Source organism: Chinchilla lanigera, unplaced genomic scaffold, assembly GCF_000276665.1.
Source record: "Chinchilla lanigera isolate Chin_1 unplaced genomic scaffold, ChiLan1.0 scaffold00004, whole genome shotgun sequence".
NCBI classification, from domain to species: Eukaryota; Metazoa; Chordata; class Mammalia; order Rodentia; family Chinchillidae; genus Chinchilla; species Chinchilla lanigera.
Window position 1 is genome coordinate 38,627,751 of NW_004955405.1, and position 20,519 is coordinate 38,648,269.

Below are 20,519 nucleotides of genomic sequence, written 5' to 3' on the forward strand. Positions count from 1 at the left end.
GCCCACTTTAAGAGGCTGCTGGGCCACGGCTCTTGTTGTCTTGTTCAAGGGGCAGAGCTGAGTCAGAGATGCCCAGCCACCTTCGGCAGCGCGGCGTTTCGTGCTCTGCCTCACTGTGAGCCCCACCATGTGCAGAAACGTCTCCCACAAGCAGCAGGTCTATTTTGGAGGGCAAGGCTCACTCTCAGTTCCCTCCAGGTGCAGCACCACACACCGCCCGGCCAGTTACGGCGGCGTTCGCGCTTTCGGAACCAGAGAAACGGTGGAGACGTCGAATGCAGAAAAGTGAAGGACCTCAGCTTTCTCTAAAAATAAACTAGTTAAAACAAAGATGTAATTGAGATTTCTGAATGTAGTTAACACCCTAAGATACCCTATTATTATTTTTTTTAAATGCAAGCACAGAAGCATACAACCTGCTGTGTAAGTTTGCTTACGAATAACAAAGCAGGTAAATCAGGCAGATCTAAATAAGGCACCGCCACAATATGTAAACGCGACCACAGACTCAAGATGAAGCAAACCTAAAGAGGGGAAGTTGTAAAAGACTGCGACAGAGTGTCACTGAAAAGCTTGTCTTCAGGAATACTGATGATTCTCGGAAAGCAAATCAAAGCTCCCTCCTGCAGGCAGTAACAAAGGTGTGCGCGTCAGAGAGCTGTGCGCGGGCGGGGAGTCCACGAGAACCAAGCTGAAGAGGCCAGAAGCTATTTTAAAGGCACAAGCTCCGCGCGACGGTCTCCCCTCACGGGGAGGGCACCTGGCGCGCTGAGCGCCCTGCTGAAGCCGGGCAGGGCATCTCTAACAAGTCACCAGGCTGCGATCTGAACCTCGTTTGCAGCACCCAGGTTTGCTTTGCGCCCCTCCCTTCCCGTGCTACACCGCACCGGACCGCGAGTTCTCCGCCCGGTCCACGGCGGCGGCTCGGGGGTCGCCAGGCGCCCCCTTGGTGCTCTACGGGAGTCAAAGGCATCACAGTCGTTTGCGATCTCCCTCCAAAGCAGTGGGGCGCGGGCATTCCGGCGGGGAGCGCGCAGAGGCGAAGGGGCGGGCGCCCTCGGTGACGCACGAGAAGCCCGACTGGGAAACGCGCGTCGCGAGCCGGAGGCCCAGACTGCACGGCCGGCGTCCAGCACACGGTGGCCCTGGCCGAGGCGCGGACGCCTTCTAGGCCCGCTCCTAAAAGCTGTGCAGCCTGGAGGATGCAGGAATACCACAGCTCTGTACTGCAGTCAGAACAAAGTGTAAACCCTAAAACATGCAGGACAGAGTCCCCCAAACACGCAGGAGAACGTGCAAGATCCTGACAGGGCAGCGGGCCCCGGGCCAGAAACTCCCAGCGTTCAATGCGGCGCTCGCCCTTGCATGCCGGGAACTGTAGTTCCCCCCCCACACACACACCTCGGCCCAAAAAAGGCTCTGCGAGGGAGTCTCAAACCGACACGTCTTTTTCGGAGGTGCACCACCAAACAGAAAGGACACTGCAAACTTCGCTCAGGGATGACTCTCAATGTGATCGCAAGCATAGATCCCAAGCATAGACTGGGGGAGGAGTAGAAACTGCGTTGCCATGGCTACTGTATCCCCTGGTCACAGAATAAACGCTCTCTAGGATCCGGAAGCGGTTCCGCAGCAACCTCTGTCAAAGGATGGACGTGCTGCGCGCTTACGTTAATTGGACGGCTTCCCTTAGCGGACAAGACTTCCCAGGCAAAGGGGCGGTCTCGCGTGTGAGGCACCCGCGGTGCCATGTGATTGGACAAAAGCTGCTACACGAGACCAATCGGAGGGAGCCACGCTTCGGGCATCGGCTACCGCACCTGGAGAGCTCCGATTGGCGAACTGCGGTTCCCTCCCCTTCGCGTTTCCATTGGGTACAGAGGGTGCGTGGTGCGGCGCGATTGGTGGGTTCGTGTTTCCCGTCCCCCGCCCGCGACAAGTGGGGGTGAAAAGCGGCCTGGCCTGCTTGGGGTGTAGGGGGCGGATCGAGCTGCTGGAGGTGTGAGGATCACAGGCCCGGTTGAGGGCGGAGGCGGCTCCTGCGATCACAAGGAACGTGAGACCCACCGGCCGCGCGCCATGAGGGCCCTGTGGGTGCTGGGCCTGTGCTGCGTCCTGCTGACCTTCGGTGAGTGATCCCGGTGAGCGGCCGCCCCCCTCCTCCGGCGCGGCCGCTTCTCGAAGGTTCCGGGGGCGTCGATCCCGGGAGGGGGGTCCCTGGAGCCTGCGGGGCGCCAGGGGACATCACCTTTCCTCGAAAAAGGCTGGGGAAGGTAGGCAGACACTGCGGTCATTTAAACCCCCGGGTCGCGGCCGCGGGGTGGCCTCCCGCGGGGCGGGTGTCGGCCGCCGCGCCCTTTGACCCTGCGAGCGGGGGACCCCGGCTCCCCCGAGCGCGCGTGGGAGCGCGGGCCCGGGGACACGCGCGCGGCGGCGGCGGCCTGTTGGGGTCAGCAGGGCCGCAGCTCTAGCCCAAGTGCCCGTTCCCCGTCTCCGACCCCGGGACGCGATTTCATCCCCTCGCCAGAAGCCGCAAAGCACCGCCTGCACGCCGCCCCCTGGAAGGAGGCCCGAGCTTGGCGCGGTCGGCTCGGAGCCCGGGCTGCGCGCAACACGTGCGGGTGTAGACCAGTCCGACCCCGGGTGCGCGGGGCCGGAGGGCTGCGCGGGGGCGCGCCGTGGCTGACTCCGGGGCGTCCCCTGCACTCCACCTCCCTTATTTACCCGCTGAACTTTGCAACCGCCGCCCTTGCCCTGTTTGATCGGGTTCGTTCCGCGAAGTCGAGGGCGCAGCGATCACGTTTGCCGTGTTACATCTTCAGGGTCGGTCAGAGCTGACGATGAAGTCGATGTGGACGGAACCGTGGAAGAGGACCTGGGGAAAAGCAGGGAAGGCTCAAGGACCGACGATGAAGTCGTGCAGAGGTCTGTGCTCCCTTGAAACTGTATCGGTAGGGCCGCGGGTACGGTAGCTCCTCCTTTGTTTCTTCTCCAGGCTCCGGCTTGGGACGTCCGGTATTTAAATATGAGCGGAAACTCTACCGGGGTGGAGTTTTGTGCAAGCCAGTATCTCCTCTAGTTCCCAACTTACCCCTGGGAATGACTGATCGGTGGGGTTGGGACGAAGCCCGAGGGTAGAGTGCTTGCTTAGCGGCCCAAGGTCTTGGGTTCAACCCCCAACAACCGCTCAGCCTGCAGTGAATTTTGTAAAAACTGTTTTGATAGCTGTGCCATAAACTCTTCAGAACCTTAGACAAGACTTGCAGTGGGTTTTGTCTTTGTGGATACTGAATTGCCCAGTGTTTTAAAACTTGACTTCTTGGATCTTAGTGACAGTTTCGAAGTCCTTACTTTAGCATATAAGATCGTGACTTTGATTTTTAATAAAGGAAAATTGGGTTTACTTTTCTGGCAATTTTAAGAACTCAGTTCTAGTAGTCATAGTACTGTTATAATTATGAGCCGGCCGATTAGTGAATTTTATACAGATTTCCATTTTACCCTTTTACTCTCTAGACAGTCTTCAAGGGCCACTTGTGGCTTCCTTACAAAGCCTGTGTTTTTGAAGAGAGCTAAGTATTTACTTACTAAATTGATTTCCTTAGAGAGGAAGAAGCCATACAATTGGATGGATTAAATGCATCGCAAATACGAGAACTTAGAGAGAAATCTGAAAAGTTTGCCTTCCAAGCTGAAGTTAACAGGATGATGAAACTTATCATCAATTCACTGTATAAAAATAAAGAGGTAAGCAGTCACGTGGTTGGGGTAATATTTTGTCATAGTTCAAGCCCAGCCCTAACTGCATAGTGAAATTCTGTCTGAAAAAGATAAAAGAAAAGAATGTAAGACATTTCTTTCCCTTCCCCTCCCAATGTGTTCATGGTCTGCCACATACTGTAGCTGCATCTTAAGCGTAGTTACACAAGCTAAGTTTTCATTGTTGCCTACCCCAAGGTCACTGCTGGGATGCTCCTGTTGACTGCTGTTACCCGTTCAGGTGTCTTACATTGCTGCAGTGTTTTATGTAGGGGCTTGTACCTCCTTTCCTTGAAAGTAAAGCCATCCCTGTATCATAAGAAATTTTATTAAAGAGTGGACCTGACACTGTATCTTGAGGCTAATCTAAGGGTATTAAATCTGGCTTCCCTTTAGATCTTCCTGAGAGAGCTGATTTCAAATGCTTCCGACGCTTTAGATAAGATAAGGCTAATATCACTAACTGATGAAAGTGCGCTTTCTGGAAATGAGGAATTAACAGTCAAAATTAAGGTAAGTCTAAGACAAATTTTCTTTTAAAAAAGAATCCTTAGAGGTAGAAAATTCATGTAGGCTGGGACAAGTAACCCTCGAGTCTCCATGGTTAATGTAGGAGTCAGCAAGCTGGCTTGTGGGCCAGAGCTGACTTTGCCTGTTTTGTAAAGTTTTATTGGAACCCAGCCATATCTGCTTGTACAGATTATCAGTGGTTGCTGTTGTCGGCAGTGGCAGTGATCATTGTGACAGGGACCTTAGGACTTACTTACAGAGCCTAAGATCACTTAGTAGTTGGCCCTTTGCAGCAAAGGCCAGCCCTGGCTTAAATCACGCTGAAGGCTGTGATGCCTTCGCCCTCCCGCCAGGGCTGAGAAGCTGCCATCTGGAATGTAGCTGGTTGCCATGGTGCGGGGAGAGCTCAAGAGGGTCACACACCAATTGAAGGCACAGCCTGAACGCTGGACTCCTGACTCCCACCTGGGACTCACTGGCCTGAGCGGATCACGTGGCCTCACCTACCCATAGAGAGGAGTGCAGTCCCACTGTGGTGCTGGAGACAGCCAGGACTGTTCAGCGAAGAGCGTGAACGATTATCAGATTCCAAATGCAGAGTCACTCAAGTGTGGAGCCCTTTTATTTCCTTCCTATCAAAGAAATAGAACATGAGATTTTATTTTTCTAGAGTTTCCCCCCTTCACAAAGAACTTATTTAGGGCTGGGGATGTAGCTAGTGGTGGAGCGCTTTCCCAATTATGTATGAGCCCTGGATTCCTGGGGGTATGATAAAACTGGTTTTATTTAGTCAGCTTCAGCCTATTTTGACATTTAGTCTTCGCTACTTTTATATTCTGTCAAATACACAGAACTTTGAAATAGTCTTTGTGAAGAAAGATGGTTTGAACTTTCATTTGTCTTTTGTTTTTTGTTTTTCTTTTGAGACAAGGTCTCATTATGCAGTTCAGGCTGGCCTTAAACTCACTTTGTATCCTAGGCTGGCCTCGAAATCACAGCAATCCTCCTGCCTCAGTCTCCCGAGTTCTGGGACTACAGGCGTGCACCACCACGCCCAGTGGTTTGAACCTTTAAGATGTACATTTTCTGAAAAGGTCATAAAGTACTATATAGCCAAGAACATGCTCTGTTTAGTTGCTCGTGTTGGAGGGGCTGTGGCCAGAGGGGGTTAATGTTTGCTTGGCCTGGAGGAGCAAGCAGGTATAATGATCGGGTCCCTGTCTTCCCCTTAGTGTGACAAAGAGAAAAACCTCCTGCACGTCACAGACACGGGTGTAGGAATGACCAGAGAAGAGTTGGTTAAGAACCTTGGTACCATAGCCAAATCTGGGACAAGCGAGTTTTTGAACAAAATGACCGAGGCACAAGAAGATGGCCAGTCCACTTCCGAACTGATCGGCCAGTTTGGCGTCGGCTTCTACTCTGCCTTCCTCGTAGCGGATAAGGTCATCGTCACATCGAAACACAACAACGACACCCAGCACATCTGGGAATCAGACTCCAATGAGTTTTCAGTCATTGCTGACCCAAGAGGAAACACGCTGGGACGGGGGACAACAATTACGTGAGTATTACTGGCTCCTAAATAGGTATCGGGAGCCGTAATGAGCAGCTGCGGTGTTCCGAGCTCTTGGCGTGGGGCCTAATTTTCTCGCCTATAAAGTGAGGAGTTGAACGCTGTCCATTGAAAGAAATATTTGAGGACCTGCCACGGGCTGGGTGCAGACGGTGCTGGCTGCTGCTGTCTGCCGAAGACTCAGAGTAGGAGAGACCCCAGGAGGAGGCGAGTGCAGACCTCAGGAACGGGGGGCCTGGTCAAGCTCGCAGGCTGGGGGAGGAGTGTTGATCCCTGAGCAGCCTGGACAAAGGCTGGAAGGTGCCGCGCATCCACAGGATCTGCAGTGGGTCCTGGGCTTGGGCTGGAGAAACCAGAGACAGAGGGAATGATGAGGCTTTAAAAAAGTGAATGAGCCAGGCTTGGTGGCACACACCTGTAATTCCACACTTGGGAAGCTGAGGCAGGAGGATCCACCATGAGTTTTAAGCCAGCCTGGGCTACATAATGAGACCATAGCTCAAAAAAAAAAAAAAAAAAAAGTGAATGAACATTTGGTAAAGAGGGGAAATGGGTCATTTGATGATGTCTACAAGTTAATCAAATTGGAAGTCGATTTTCTTTTAAGCCAATTAACTGTGGCCCTCATAGGTGAGTCGGCTCTGCCCTGCAGCGCGCTGGGTGCTTGTAGGCTGTGAGGTTGCCAGGAAGTTTTCCATCTTTCTTAACTTTGGCAACTTGGAGGTGAGGGTCTCTCACAGGCCACTGGCGGGGCTTCCTGTCAGGGATGAGAAAGTACCTACAACCAACCTTCCTTCCTTTCTTTTTTTCTCTTGATTTTCTCAACATTAGAGAAAATCTTCAAGTAGGCACTAGGCATGGTAGCACCCTCTGGCAGTCCCAACCACTTAAGAGGCTGAGGCAGGATTACTGGGGGTGTGGCTCAGTGGGACAGCTCTCCTTTGCATGTCCAGGCTCGTGGGTTCATCTGCAGTGCTATCCCCAGAAAAGGTGGGGAAAATCAAACTTTCAAGTATGAGAGGAACCTACACTTAGTGCTTTTTTTTTTGGTATGGGTGGGACAGGACATCATGGGCTGGGGATATAGCTCAGTGGCACAGCACCTGCCTGGCAAGTGCAAGGTCCTGAGTTTGATTCCCAGCACCAAAAAAAAAGACAGGACCTCACAATGTAGTCCAGGCTGGCCTTGAACTCACTGCGTAGCCCAGGCTGGCGTGGAATTTGTAGCGATCCTCTTGCCTTGGCCTTCCAAGTGCTGGGATTACAGGCATGTGCCACAACGCCCGGCTTTATACTTAGCGTTTTGACTGTTTTTCTACCTCCTACAAAGCAGCAGTTCCTGCCTCCTTGTCACAGTGTTGCTTAGCTGGGTGACTGTGCAGTGCTTCCCCGATACTTGTTCTTACCTTTCCCTGCATAACGGCCCGTGCTCACATCCCCAGGCCTGGTTGTGTAAGGCTTCGCTGAGGGCTCCGTGCTGCCCTCTGCTCAGCTCTACCAGGCACTGGAGGTGGCGGCAGGTCCTTCCTGCAGGGAGAGGAAGGTGTCTCATGAGGGATGGGTCCACAAGGTGAGACCCTGGCGCAGACACCCGCAGGTCCGCTCAGTGCAGCAGAGATCACGCCTCCCCCAGCTGCAGAGCCCAACTTGGCAGGCAGGTGCTGTGTGAGCGAGCGGGAACCCAGGCAGTCAGACCCCGGCAGCTCTGGGCAGCGGTGCCCTTCCCCCAGCCCCTGGCCCTGGTGCTGACAGTGCTGAGCCAGCACCCCAGGGAGGGAGAGTAAGATAGGTACTGTCCCTGCTACCACACAGCTGCCCTTCTCTCAAGGAAGGGAGCTGGGACAAAACTTCACAGCAACACGACGCAGCCAGAGAGGAAGCTGGGGCGCCTCCCTGCCTCTCGCGTGCAAGGCTGCCAAAGGCCTTTCCTACACAGTGCTGTTAGGGTCGGAGCCGGCGGGCAGCAGGCAGAGAAGCCATGGCTGCCGGAGGAGAAAGGCGCCCTTGCCGCTACAGACAGCGCAGTCTGTGCTGCTTCCCAGGGCTGCGTCCTCTGTCCGCCTTGGCTTGGAGGTGCGCTCACCCGACCTCAGGGACTAAGCAGAAATCGCTCCGGCCCGACCTTCGCAGCCAGCATGGCCCTCACACACTGCTCCCCCTCAGCCTGCAGGTGCTCAGTGTGGGTGCTGGTGGGGAGAGGACAGACAGCAGGTGGCCCCGTGCCCCCTCTGGCGAAGCTCCCTGAAAAGGCACGTACTCACCCCTTAGTGTCCATCAGGCATCGGTTCCAGGACCCCACAGGTACCCCAGTCCACGATGCTGAGTCCCTTCTCTAAATGGCGTAGTATTTGCACGGAACCTACGTGCATCTCATTACATCACCTCTAGATTATTTATATAGTGCCAATGCAATGTAGTGCTCTGTACGCTACATTACTACACTGCATTATATTGCTTAGGGAATAACGACCAGAGAAAAGCCTGCCCACACCCAGTGCAGAAGCAAGGCACATGACCCTCGTAGGCCTGGCTGCACAGAGCTCCGCGCTCCTGTGGTTGCTCGAGTCTGCAGGTGTGGAACCCACAGGTGAAGTGGGCACCCCGGCTTTGCCTCCTGCCTCCTGCTCACGCCCAGCCTGCTGCAGCCTGTGGGGTCTCAACTTTGCCCACCTTGCCTTGAGATGGCGCCAGTGAACCTTGCTAAGCCTGGAGGTGCAGGGGGTTTTCATTGACATTGCTCCCAACAGTGGGTGTCCCCCCTTGGCTTTTCTCTTTTGTTTTCTGTTGCCCTCTCCTTGTACCGAGTTTGATCATGCATGTCCTTTTTTTTTTCCTTTTTCCTCTTTCTTAAATGTTGATAGAAAGTTAAGAGCCAGCACTTTCCTAGAAGGTCCAGCTACTAGTTGTGTCATATGTTGCCTCTCTGCTTTTTCAACTTGAAAGAAGCCACGGACAGTATAAGAGGATTGTCCCAATAAAAATGTTTATTGGTGCTTGCTAAGTTTGTTTGCCAAGCCCTTGTCCAGATCTCACTCCTGGGCTTTGTGATCATCGCCTGTTAAACACCTCAAAGGTGTCTAACCAGCATCCACACTGAACTAACTCCACCCCGTGTCCCTGGGATGCACACTGAGGCCAGAGCCCTGGCCGCCTTGCTAGGCCAAGTCATAGCCCGTCTACTTGTTGGCAGGGGTCACGCCCTGGGAGACAGCTGGGCGCAGCTGCCCGCCATCGGGAGCATGCTGCCTCTTGGGCTTGGCGGGTGCAGGTGAGGTCTGCAGCCAGACAGGACGCAGAGCAGCCGTGCTTGGTGGGGACCATCTAGGCGCTGCCCATTGAACTTCCTGTAACGGTGGAAGTGTTCTGTGGACATGGCCAGTTGTGGCAGCCGGCAGCCCCACGGGACTGGAGGACCAGGACTGTGACCGTGAGATTGGAGACGGAACTGTGTGTTCTATTTCTGTAGTTGCATGTGACTGGTAGCTACTATTTCTGGGTGACACAAACAATTCAGATTAACTGTCTGGTTTTTTAAGGGACGTGTTTTTATTAGGAATCATTATTTATAGTCATCTGATTGCTGGAATAACTACGTGTGAGAGGACATGTGATTCCATTTTTGCTGCATGTTTTAGTACTTTCTCATCCTGAGAAATGAAAGCCCCCAACACTGAAAAGGTCGGACATTGGGATTTTCTGTGGAGTGGAGTCTGTCCTTCCCTGGCCCCCGCATGGTGGGTTTAGCTCGCAAGCCCTGTGCTGACGGAGAATTGTTGGCAGGAGTCACGGGCACATCCTGGTGAATGCAGCTGCTGGCTCGTGACCATCGGCATGTAGAGGAATTTTAAATCAGATCTTCCAAACCTGAGTGTCTGAGCCTGGGGATGTAGCTCAGAAGCACAAGCGCCTGCCTGGCAAGCACAAGGTCTTAAGTTCAATTCCCAGTACCAAAAAAACAAACCTTGACTGTCTAAATGGCTTGTTTTCCTTGCAGCCTCGTCTTGAAAGAAGAAGCATCTGACTACCTTGAATTGGATACAATTAAAAATCTGGTCAAAAAGTATTCACAGTTCATAAACTTCCCTATTTATGTATGGAGCAGCAAGGTAAATCAGCGCTCATTAAAATTTGAATGTATTACCTTGGCACAGATTTAAATGCTTACTACTAAAAGGATGTGGTCTTTTTCAACTTAAGGGTTCTCTTGTGCTTTTCTTACTAAAGACCTGTATTTTTGAGCTGTGATACCTTATATTCTGTGGACATCAGAATTACTGAACAACTGAGTCTAACTGTAATTGCACTTCCTGCTTAGACGGAAACCGTTGAGGAGCCCCTAGAAGAAGAGGAAGCAGCAAAAGAAGAGAAAGAAGAATCCGATGATGAAGCTGCAGTAGAAGAGGAGGAAGAAGAAAAGAAGCCAAAAACTAAGAAAGTAAGTCTGGGTCATGGTTTGCAGGTCCTGGTGTGCAGGCCGGCAGGATGGAGGCTTCATTCCGGAAGTTGTCTCTGCAAATGGCCCAGCTGGGAAGAACACTCATGTGGACGTGTGTGTGTTTCCTCTAGAGCATTGAAATTGTGAGCAGAAGCCGGGAGTGGTGGCGCATGCCTGTAATCCCAGCACTTGGGAGGCTGAGGCAGTAGGATTGTTGTGAGTTCAAGTCCAGCCTGGGCTACAAAGTGAGCTCAAGGCCAGCCTGAACTCAAAGAAACAAAAACAAAAAAAAAAAAAAAAGAAATTGTGAACAGGGTGTCTCACAGCAAGCTTCCCTGCTTCTGTGGCTTGCCCGGGACCAGTAGAGTACATGTCCTGAGTTTCAAAGCCCTGGGACCTTTCTGCACCCTCTTTTACCCTTTTACCATGTGGGAATTAACTCTAAAAACAGTTCTCTGGCTTCTTCAGGTAGCAGAGTAAGTAGAAGTGTTGCTGGTGGTTGAAGAATAGTTACTACAAAGTGCTAAACTTGTTACAAATTACGGATAACCTTGGTTTTTTTGTTTGTGTGAATGGTTGTGGGTGTAGAACCCAGGCCTTTTCTCTCTGCCAGTGAGCTAAATCCTCTTGCTCACATTTTTTCTCCCAGCATTCAGGCAACTGAGGCAGGAAGACTGAGTTCCAGGCCTGCCTGGGCAACTCAGCAAGACCCTGTCTCCCCCGCCCCAAAAAATTTAAAAAAAACATTTTAGTTAGTTAATTGGCTTTAATCAGTTATTATAAAGGTTAACTAGTTGCACTTTTATTAAGCATTGGCTGTAAATATCGAGAGAAAAACTTCTAAGTATTTGATCCAGTAGGTGGGAACCAAGCCAGAACACAGGTATCTTTTTTTCTTTGGTGCTGAAGCAGAGTGAAGTTATGGTTATCGCGAGGTTAATTACTGATGACGGTTACAAGAGTCTAACCAAATGCTGTAACTTCAGGTTGAAAAAACCGTGTGGGATTGGGAACTTATGAATGACATCAAACCGATATGGCAGAGACCATCAAAAGAGGTAGAAGAAGATGAATACAAAGCTTTCTACAAATCATTTTCAAAGGTAAATTTTAAGTTGGAATTTCCTGGCTTCCAGTTACTCCTGTTAATTTGGTGGAAGGTGCTGAATGCCTGTGACTGAAGCAGTCCAGCCCCGTTTTTCCCAGTAAGAAGATTGACAAGACCATTAGGATGACTAGCATGTTTGCTTCTAGGCATATACATGAAGTAGTCATGTATCAAAACATGCTAATGTCAATTAATTGTAATCGAAATCACATGTAAATTTCACGTGAACCTTTGAGATTATTGTCTCATTTGAGACCACCTTTGAGAACAGTTGACTTCCAGAATCACAAAACCCTTAAAACATGAAATGTTAAAGACCCTGCTTACAGTAACTAAGAAATGTTGCAAGGTCATACAATAATAGCTAAATTTTTTTTTTCCTTTTACTGATCATTTCTTAAGTTAATAAAGATTACTTTGTTAATCTTTACCCAGACAGCATGTGTATGAATAATAGAATGTTTTAAAATTTGTGTAACTTAGTATTCCGTGAGCGTATTTGTTCTTCACTCTTCATCGTATATTCAGAGGGTTTCAGCACCAAAGCTTTCCCTTAGCCTCACTTTCATCTCCATGGACTTCTACAAAAAGGCCCAGTATATATAAATTGGACAGCTGTGTCAGAATACAGCATGAGCTATATGAGTGATGTTAGTTTTTTAGAAGTCAAATAAAAAAATTGAGACAGGTGAATCACTTAATACCAGCATATCATAGTAGCGTTACTTCAACATGTAAATGATATTTTAAAGACTAATAAGACGTTTTACATTCTTTTTCTCTTAATTTGTACTGTCCTGAAAATGCATCTCACACGGCATAACCACACCCCTCAATTCAGGCCGGTTCCTTCAGGGCCAGCAGCCTGCCTGTGGGCGCAGGGACGGGTCTGGGTATGTGTGCCTCTTTGTGGCATTGCCCAGGGTGATGCCGTGGAAGCAGCTGGGCCTGAGCACTTCTGTAGGTCAGCAGCGTGCTCAGAGTGCCGTGCATAGCTCTGTCACTTAGGCACTGATTGTCCTTTCCTGCTGTCACACGTAAAGGGCCTAGACTCACCCACGGTCCCTCCGTGAGCTTAGCAGACAGTGTGACTGGCAGTCATCGCAACAGCCTCAGCAAGCCGCTGCAGCTGCAGCCTGAGTCGTGCTTCTGTCTGGGCTCGGTGCTTGCGCCACCCGAGGAACTTAGCCTGCCCGCCTCTTCCCGTCCCGCACGACTGAGAGCCCCTCTCCCCACAGGAAAACGACGACCCCATGGCTTACATCCACTTCACTGCCGAAGGGGAAGTGACCTTCAAGTCCATCCTGTTTGTCCCCACCTCTGCTCCACGGGGTCTGTTCGACGAGTACGGATCTAAGAAGAGCGATTACATCAAGGTGGGTTGTTAAGCGCGTGCAGTGCGTGGACAGTTTGCATGCATGACTTCCAGAAAGTGAGTGTTTTCCCGTCTGGCCTTAGCTGTATGTGCGCCGAGTGTTCATCACGGACGACTTCCACGACATGATGCCCAAGTACCTGAACTTCGTCAAGGGCGTGGTGAGTGTTGGGGGCTGGGGCTGGGGCGGGGGCTGGTTGTTTCTGCTTTCCGCGGCACTCAGCGCTCGCTGGACTCACTCGCCTTTGCCGACTGCAGGTGGATTCGGACGATCTCCCTCTGAACGTGTCCCGAGAGACTCTGCAGCAGCACAAGCTGCTCAAGGTGAGGCCCTGGGGAGGGACTGTGGCCACTGCCCTGCATGGGCCCAGAGGACAGGGCCACTGCTTCTCGCCCACTCCGGAGCTGCTTTCAGCAGGGGTTATCCGGGCTGGGGGATCTGACTCCAGCATTTAAAGCTAACACGTCAGCTGTGTAGAAAAGCCAACAGATGTGTGCAGTGAGCCACAGTTTACATTTTGTCCCAGGCTTTATCACGTAGGCAGCTGCTTTTCAGGCCTTCGTTAAATCTTTTCCACCAGCACCTTGTAATTTTTTATTTAGAGATACCGTATTTGCTCGCTCGTGTAGAGCCTAGAGTATCTGTGAGTTGAGAACGCTAACACTGAGATCACGGCTGTCTCTGCTGAGCGCCGCGTGAGCACTTCCGGCCTGCCCCGCCCCGGTCAGTGGCAGTGAGCAGGCCCTGGCTCGTGTCTGTCCCGTTGCTCTGGGAACCCTCACGTTCCCAGGACCTGGAGGCGAGCTCCTCTGATCAGTTACTCTTCCATCTGTTCAGGTGATTAGGAAGAAGCTTGTCCGTAAAACTCTGGACATGATCAAGAAAATTGCCGATGAGAAGTACAACGACACCTTCTGGAAGGAGTTCGGGACCAACATCAAGCTGGGTGTGATCGAAGACCACTCGAACCGCACTCGTCTCGCCAAGCTCCTTCGGTTCCAGTCTTCCCATCACCCGACCAACATCACCAGCCTCGACCAGTATGTGGAAAGAATGAAGGAGAAACAGGACAAAATCTACTTCATGGCCGGGGCCAGCAGGCAGGAGGTGATTGGAGTCCAGCCATCCAGGGTCTGGGTGGTAGCTGGGGATTTCTTCTGCCAGCTGTTGAGGGGAAAGGGGGAAAGTTCATTGTGTGCCTGGAGCAGAGGAGAGGTTCGGGAAGTCGCCTCGTAATCCTTCGCCTCTCCCGTGGGGCTGTGGGTGATGTGTGACTGTGTGAGAGAAAAACATACGCCAAGGCCAGACCTGGAAAGCGCTGTCCCTCCTCAATTTTGCAGGCCGAATCTTCTCCATTTGTTGAGCGGCTTCTAAAGAAGGGCTACGAGGTGATTTACCTCACAGAACCCGTGGACGAATACTGCATCCAGGCCCTTCCCGAGTTCGATGGGAAGAGGTTTCAGAACGTCGCCAAGGAAGGAGTGAAGTTTGATGAAAGTGAGAAAACCAAAGAGAGTCGGGAGGCGACCGAGAAGGAATTTGAGCCTCTGCTCAACTGGATGAAAGATAAAGCCCTGAAGGACAAGGTAAGGTATTCCTCTGGAGACAGGACCTGCAAAAGCGCCAGCCGCACCTGGGGAGAAATTTGAACAGATAATGCGTGGCTGGTTGGTTACCTTACAACCGTTAAAACAGTAAAGGACCAGTCTTGGGCATATGCGGATCCCAGTTGTAGAGTGTAAGCTGGCGTTTTAGGATTTATTTCTGACTGGAAAATCCAGGATATTGGTGCAGTGTCTCTTAAACCCTGAGCCTGGTGAAAGCTGCCTTTGTGGCCTGCCCTGGCCGGGACCCTGACGACAGTCCCGGGAGGCTGACGTGCAGTCACTGGGCAGGCTGCTTCCCTGTGGGTGCTCAGCCGTGTCCGGCTTGCTTTCGGTCCTCCAGATTGAAAAGGCCGTGGTGTCGCAGCGCCTGACGGAGTCTCCGTGCGCCCTGGTGGCCAGCCAGTACGGCTGGTCCGGCAACATGGAGAGGATCATGAAGGCGCAGGCGTACCAGACGGGCAAGGACATCTCCACCAAGTAAGCCCTGGACAGGCCTGCCGAGGCTGGCCGTCCTGCCTGCTTCTGCACAAGGACTAACGTGTGCCCGCTGTGTGAGGTAGACACCAGCAAGTTAGGGCAGGGATTCCTCCTACAGCCCACGGGTAAAGAGAGGCCGACACACGTGCTTCTGTTTTATAATAGTTTATACAGTCGGTTACTTACACTGATTAGACTGTGGGAACGCCATGATTAGCACTGGCTCACCAGTGCATGGTGCTTCCATGCTAATGCACTGTCTCACGGCGTCTGACGAACGTCTGAGTCCCAGGTCGAGGACAGTGTTCTGTTGTATCTTCTGTCGCCATTCGGAGGCTATCTGTTGGGTTCAGGAAGGCAGGACCCTGAACCAGTTCATCTGCTCAGCGGTGCTGTAGGCTCCAGGGTCTCCTCAGTAGCTGCAACAGTCTCTCTGTGTTTCTGTTTTTAACCTAACCATGCCCACCTCCTTTAAAAAGTAGAACTATAGTGAGTACATCTTGCTTTCCCCCCGCCCCCCCAAGAGTTACTCTTGTAATTAATAAAAGTTAGAATGAAGGAAATGTTTGAACCCTGACGATGACGTCTGAGCAATGCTCACCCTCTCCCTCAACAGCTACTATGCCAGCCAGAAGAAAACATTTGAAATTAACCCCAGGCACCCCCTGATCAGAGACATGCTTCGGCGCGTCAAGGTGAGTACTGCTGTGGCCATTCTGTGTCGGTTCGGGATGTGAATGCTTTGCATGCTTCAGCACAAGTGCAACCAACCCCTTCCATCGCAGGAAGACGAAGATGACGAGACTGTCCTGGATCTCGCTGTGGTTCTGTTTGAGACGGCAACTCTTCGGTCAGGGTATCTTCTACCGGACACGAAAGCCTACGGAGACAGGATAGAGCGAATGCTTCGCCTCAGTCTAAACATTGACCCGGAAGCAAAGGTCTGAGCCTGCAGCCCACCCTCGGTGTTCTCTGCGGGTGGGGATGTGGCTCACCGGGCGACGTGCAGCGGGCTGTGGGTTCAGGCCCCAGCACTGCGAGAGCAAAGCAAAATACATTACTTGCGGTGGGTGCTGAGTGTGCTGTGAGGGGGAGGAATTAATTTGAAATAATTTAACAGTGTGAGTCCCCGTTGCGTCGGGCACTGTGAAGGAGACTAATGACAGATCTTCTCACGCCATCTCTTTGTTGGCTGAGAGGATTCACTGGGCGCTGAATAAACCGTAGAGACATCCACCGCTACCTTACATTCAGATGGACACAGGGAAAAGCGCTCCCAGGGTTAAGTGGGCTGGTGGGTGTCGTCCTTAGGTTGAAGAAGAACCAGAGGAAGAGCCGGAAGACACGGCAGAAGACACGGAGCAAGAGCAGGACACAGAGCAGGACGAGGAGGAAGAAGCGGATGCGGGCACAGACGACGACGAACAGGAGACGGCAACGGTGGGTGGCGGCTCGCGCGTCGGGCTCTCGCGGCCGGGTGGGGCGGCCGCTGAGGCCGGCTAGGAGGCGGCAGGTGCCCGGTGCACGTTCAGAAGCCAGCTAGGGTTAGACAGACTGGTACAGCTTAGACACAGTCGCATTCGTGAGAGGGAATTTGTCCCTGGACGTGATGGATCTTGCTTCCTACTCTTCTCTCACTCCCCTCTCGTCCCTTCAAGCCCTCTTCTCATTTACAAAAGCTTTGTTTCCATTTTCTTTCATTTTTTTCTTTTCCCTTTCTTCCTTCCCCTTCCCACCTCCCTTTTGCCCCTTCCCCTTGAACATTTTCTTCCTATTTCACAATACCTGTTACACATTTTGGTCCTTATTCTTTCAGTTTCTCACAGCAGAGAAACAATGTATTGACACATTGTGTGCCCGATTTATTTCACTTAAGCGTGTGGCCTCGAGGTGCATCCATTTGCTAAGAAATGGTTCCGGTTTATTCGCCCTTCTGGCTGAGCGGTACTCCACCGCGTAAAGAAACCGCATCTTTATGCACTCACTGGTGATGGGCATTGGGCTGCCTCCAAGATTTACCAGCTGTAAACTGTTGCTGTGAACATGGGTGTGCAGGGGAGACCCCCACAAGGGGTGCCACCTCGTCGAAGAGCACAGGTTTTGTCGGAGCCCACAGTGCTTCTCCTGCTTGCTTCCATCTTCTGACACAGCAACGTTAGCTATTCCAATTTTGGTTATTTATGTCAGGGCCATGGGTCTCATTTGCAGGTTGTAAACTATTTCTCAACTACAACAAATATTGCAGATGACTCGGCCCGCTTAAATTGCCTTTCATTCTGCTGGCATTTAACAAGTCCTGGTTTTTGTTTTCACAGCAGTCGACAGCTGAAAAAGACGAATTGTAGATCACACGCTGACAGTGGCTCCCGCGTGGAGAAGGAATGTGAAATGAAGTCATTTCCTGGGGAGAGACCTGCTCTGGCTGCTCCCCACCCCTTCTCCCCTGCACTGTCAAATGTTGGGATTGTGGGTCACAGGAAGAAGTGGGGTTTTTTAGTTGAATTTTTTTTAACATTCCTCATGAATGTAAATTTGTACTATTTAACTGAATATTCTTGGTGTAAAATCTTGTCATGTGTATAAAAATAAAAAAGATCCCAAATACCCAGTGTTTTGCCCCTGTATTCCTCATGCGTAGCATGAACAGCCAGTACTTACTTGGTTGCTTGTTCTTGGGGTGCTGGGGATCAAAGCTGAGGCCTCACACGTGCTAGGCAGGTGGTCTACCACAGGGCTGCATCTCCAGCCCTTTCTTGCTAAATTGCCCAGGCTGGATTTAAATTTGCAGCCCTCCTGCCTCTGCCTCCCAAGCAGCTGAGATTGCAGGTCTGTGCCTCCACATCCAGCTTTACTTTTAAACAGCAGACTAGGAAAACATGTCTTATTCAAGAGCACATTCAGTCATCATGTGTGTGTCAAATGTGATTCTGTGAAATCTCATTGCTAGCACTGTAAGTTCTGTTAAAAGATGCCACAATTTCCCTGATAAACTAGTACCTCTGGGCTGCTTCTGTTTATTGTATGCTTCCCCTGACCCCCAACCTTCAAGTACTTTTCTTGGTTACTTTGCAGTAATCCCCTTGACACTACCAGCTTCCCTACATAATGTGTGTCTATCTGAAAATACATCCAGGGCTGATCGTATTGCTCAGCAGTATAGCACTCGCCTAGCATGAGAAAGGCCCTGGATTCGATCCCTAACACATGCGCGCGCACACATACACAGGCTCTATTTCAGTTCTTAGAAATTGAATGGCCCCTCAGTATCACTAAGGTGTAGTTTACTTGTAATGGTTTTTTGTTGGTTTTTTTTTTTGGTGCTGGAGATCTCCAACTCTTTTAAAATTTTGAGATAGGGTCTTGCAAAACTACTCAGGCTGAGCCTGAACTTACATCCTCCTGCCTCAGCCTCCCAGAGTGCTGGTATTACAGGTAAGTGCTACCACACCCAGCTTGAATTGCCATTTTTGTTTGTTTCTTTGTTTTTTTTTTGGGGGGGGGGTGCGGTTTCCTCTGGTACCGGGAACTGAACTCACGACCTTGCACTTGCCAGGCAGGCACTTTGCCGCTGAGCTAAATCCCCAGCCCCTGAATTGCCATTTTTGATGAATATCATTATATACTTATCAAAGTCCATTAAGTGACATGGGACACTTGCTCCTCAGAATGTTACAATTACAAATTCTGAATTACAATTACTTCCATGAAGAAGCAGAAAATGCATCATCAGTTTTTGGTACAAACAAGTGGCTCTGTCATAAATGCCTTGTTAAATTAAACCTGGCCTAATTTATCACCAAATGGCTACAACTGGTCTATTTTGCACTTTCTGAAATTAAACAGCTTTACTAAGAAGCTAAGATGACTAAAGGTTTTGTGCTGGCCGCCGCCTGTAATCTCAGCGTCCAGGATATTTGACGTTGCAGGATCACCGAGTTCTCGGCCACCTACACAGCAAGACCTTGTGTCAAAATCAAGAAATTGTAGCTTTTACTTTCACAGTGCTGGAGATCAAACCTGGGGCCTCACTTGTGCAAGGTGAGGGCTATGCCACCGAGCTACAGCCCCATCCTGATTTCTCTGCAGTACTGGCGGCTGAACCCAGGGCCTTCGAGTTGGGCTATACACCTTCAGCTCTTCCGAAATCCCTGTATTGACTGAGACAGGGTCTCAGTAAGTGGCTGTACCGCCCAGGCTGGGCCTGGGACTTGCAATCCTGCCGGAGGCTCTCAGTGCGGGCAGCTTTGGGGAGTGGTGGCTCCGAGCAAAGCCACTTGGCTGAGGCAATCCTTGCAAGAGGTGACGGCCCCTCCTTGGGGATGCCAGGCTCACTGCCACACCCGGCATAGGGCCTGCTTTCAGAGGGGCAACTTCAGAGGAGGATCACTCAGAACCAGCACTCTCTAAAGTAACATTTTAGATGAACTGTTTAATTCTGTAAAATTAAATTTTCATCTTCATGAAGTCACTGTCTTAGGAGGAATGGGGCTCAAGCCATGACGTCCGCAGCCTGTGAAGGAAGGTGGAGTGCTTACCAAGCAACCCCGAGGCCACCCCAGCACAGAGGCGCCTCCACGCAGACAGCTGGGCCAAGGGGCACAGGAAGCAACCCCAGCCCTTCCTGCTGGAAGCAGGCTCCTCACCTTTCTACACACGTGGCGGCCAAGCTTACCAGCCCCCTGTGTGGATACTAACTTCCCCGGGGAACTGGAATTTGAAGAGCAGCTTAGCAATAGAAACTAAGAACTCCATTAGCAATTGAGTTGGTGAAACTAGTTTTGCAATGGTTTCATGCTGTTTATACCTCAAGACACCTTGCATAATACCCTCCCTGCAATCTGCATATTCTGAGGAAATTAAACACCTGGATTTGAATTCTTGAATTAGTATTCCATAGTAACCCATTCTTCAATTATTTTCATTTTTAAAATGTTATGGCTTGTATCTAGATACCCCCCAAAGCCTTAAACAGTCCTAGGCGGGGAGTTTGAAAGGCAGCTAGCTGGATTAGACTGTGTGATGCTGGGATTAAGCAGGTGTGGGTAGCCTGGAAGGGATAAAGGGAGAAGGCAGGCCTGCGCTGCCTGCTTATCCTGCCATGGACTGTTTCTCCTCTGCGATGCCCTCTGCCACACCACCCCGCCTTGGAGCCAGCCCGTTACAGACTGAAACCCCCTCACACTGTGAGCTAAATCAACCTTTCCTCCTGTAACTCGGGACGTCCAGCATTTTGTCTCAGCAATGAGGAAAGTAACCAAGACAAAGAAGGTCTCAAACTTCTGCTCTGATAAAGCCCTTAAAATTGCTAATAGTGGCAAACTTCACAATTTCTAAAATACATAGTTATTTTTTTTCAAGAAAAAAAAGTAATTAATAGCCCTAAAAATCTATCCAGAGACAGTAAGTCTCATACACAAAATCTCAATGAATAAAGTAGCAAATAGTTCCAGCTCAAGGCTGTGACCTCAGAATCCCACCGCTGTCAGCCCTCCCTCACCCGTCACCTGCGGGACCCAAGGTCCCCCCAGAGCTGAAGCCTCTGCCAAGGTCTCAAGTAACAACGATGGAGGAAAGGAAGATCAAAAACAGAACTGAAGACTTTAATGCAGGCCACAAAGAGCCCCGGCATAGAGCAACTTGCTCATTGGCTAAGCAGTAAGGTGAACTGTGA

General features: G+C 50.9%; 1 protein-coding gene across 1 annotated transcript; it reads left to right on the forward strand.

Annotated features, from left to right (window-relative positions):
• Positions 1 to 1,940: 1,940 nt before the first annotated feature.
• On the forward strand, positions 1,941 to 17,452 carry Hsp90b1 (heat shock protein 90kDa beta (Grp94), member 1). The gene is made up of 18 exons (XM_005374578.2): positions 1,941 to 2,128; positions 2,823 to 2,925; positions 3,606 to 3,747; positions 4,156 to 4,272; positions 5,502 to 5,833; positions 9,840 to 9,951; positions 10,161 to 10,280; positions 11,267 to 11,383; positions 12,627 to 12,764; positions 12,847 to 12,924; positions 13,022 to 13,087; positions 13,602 to 13,871; positions 14,105 to 14,350; positions 14,712 to 14,848; positions 15,465 to 15,543; positions 15,634 to 15,789; positions 16,160 to 16,288; positions 17,164 to 17,452. The coding sequence occupies exons 1-18, from the start codon at positions 2,080 to 2,082 to the stop codon at positions 17,191 to 17,193; spliced, it is 2,421 nt and encodes an 806-aa protein (XP_005374635.1). The 5' UTR covers positions 1,941 to 2,079; the 3' UTR covers positions 17,194 to 17,452.
• Positions 17,453 to 20,519: the final 3,067 nt, after the last annotated feature.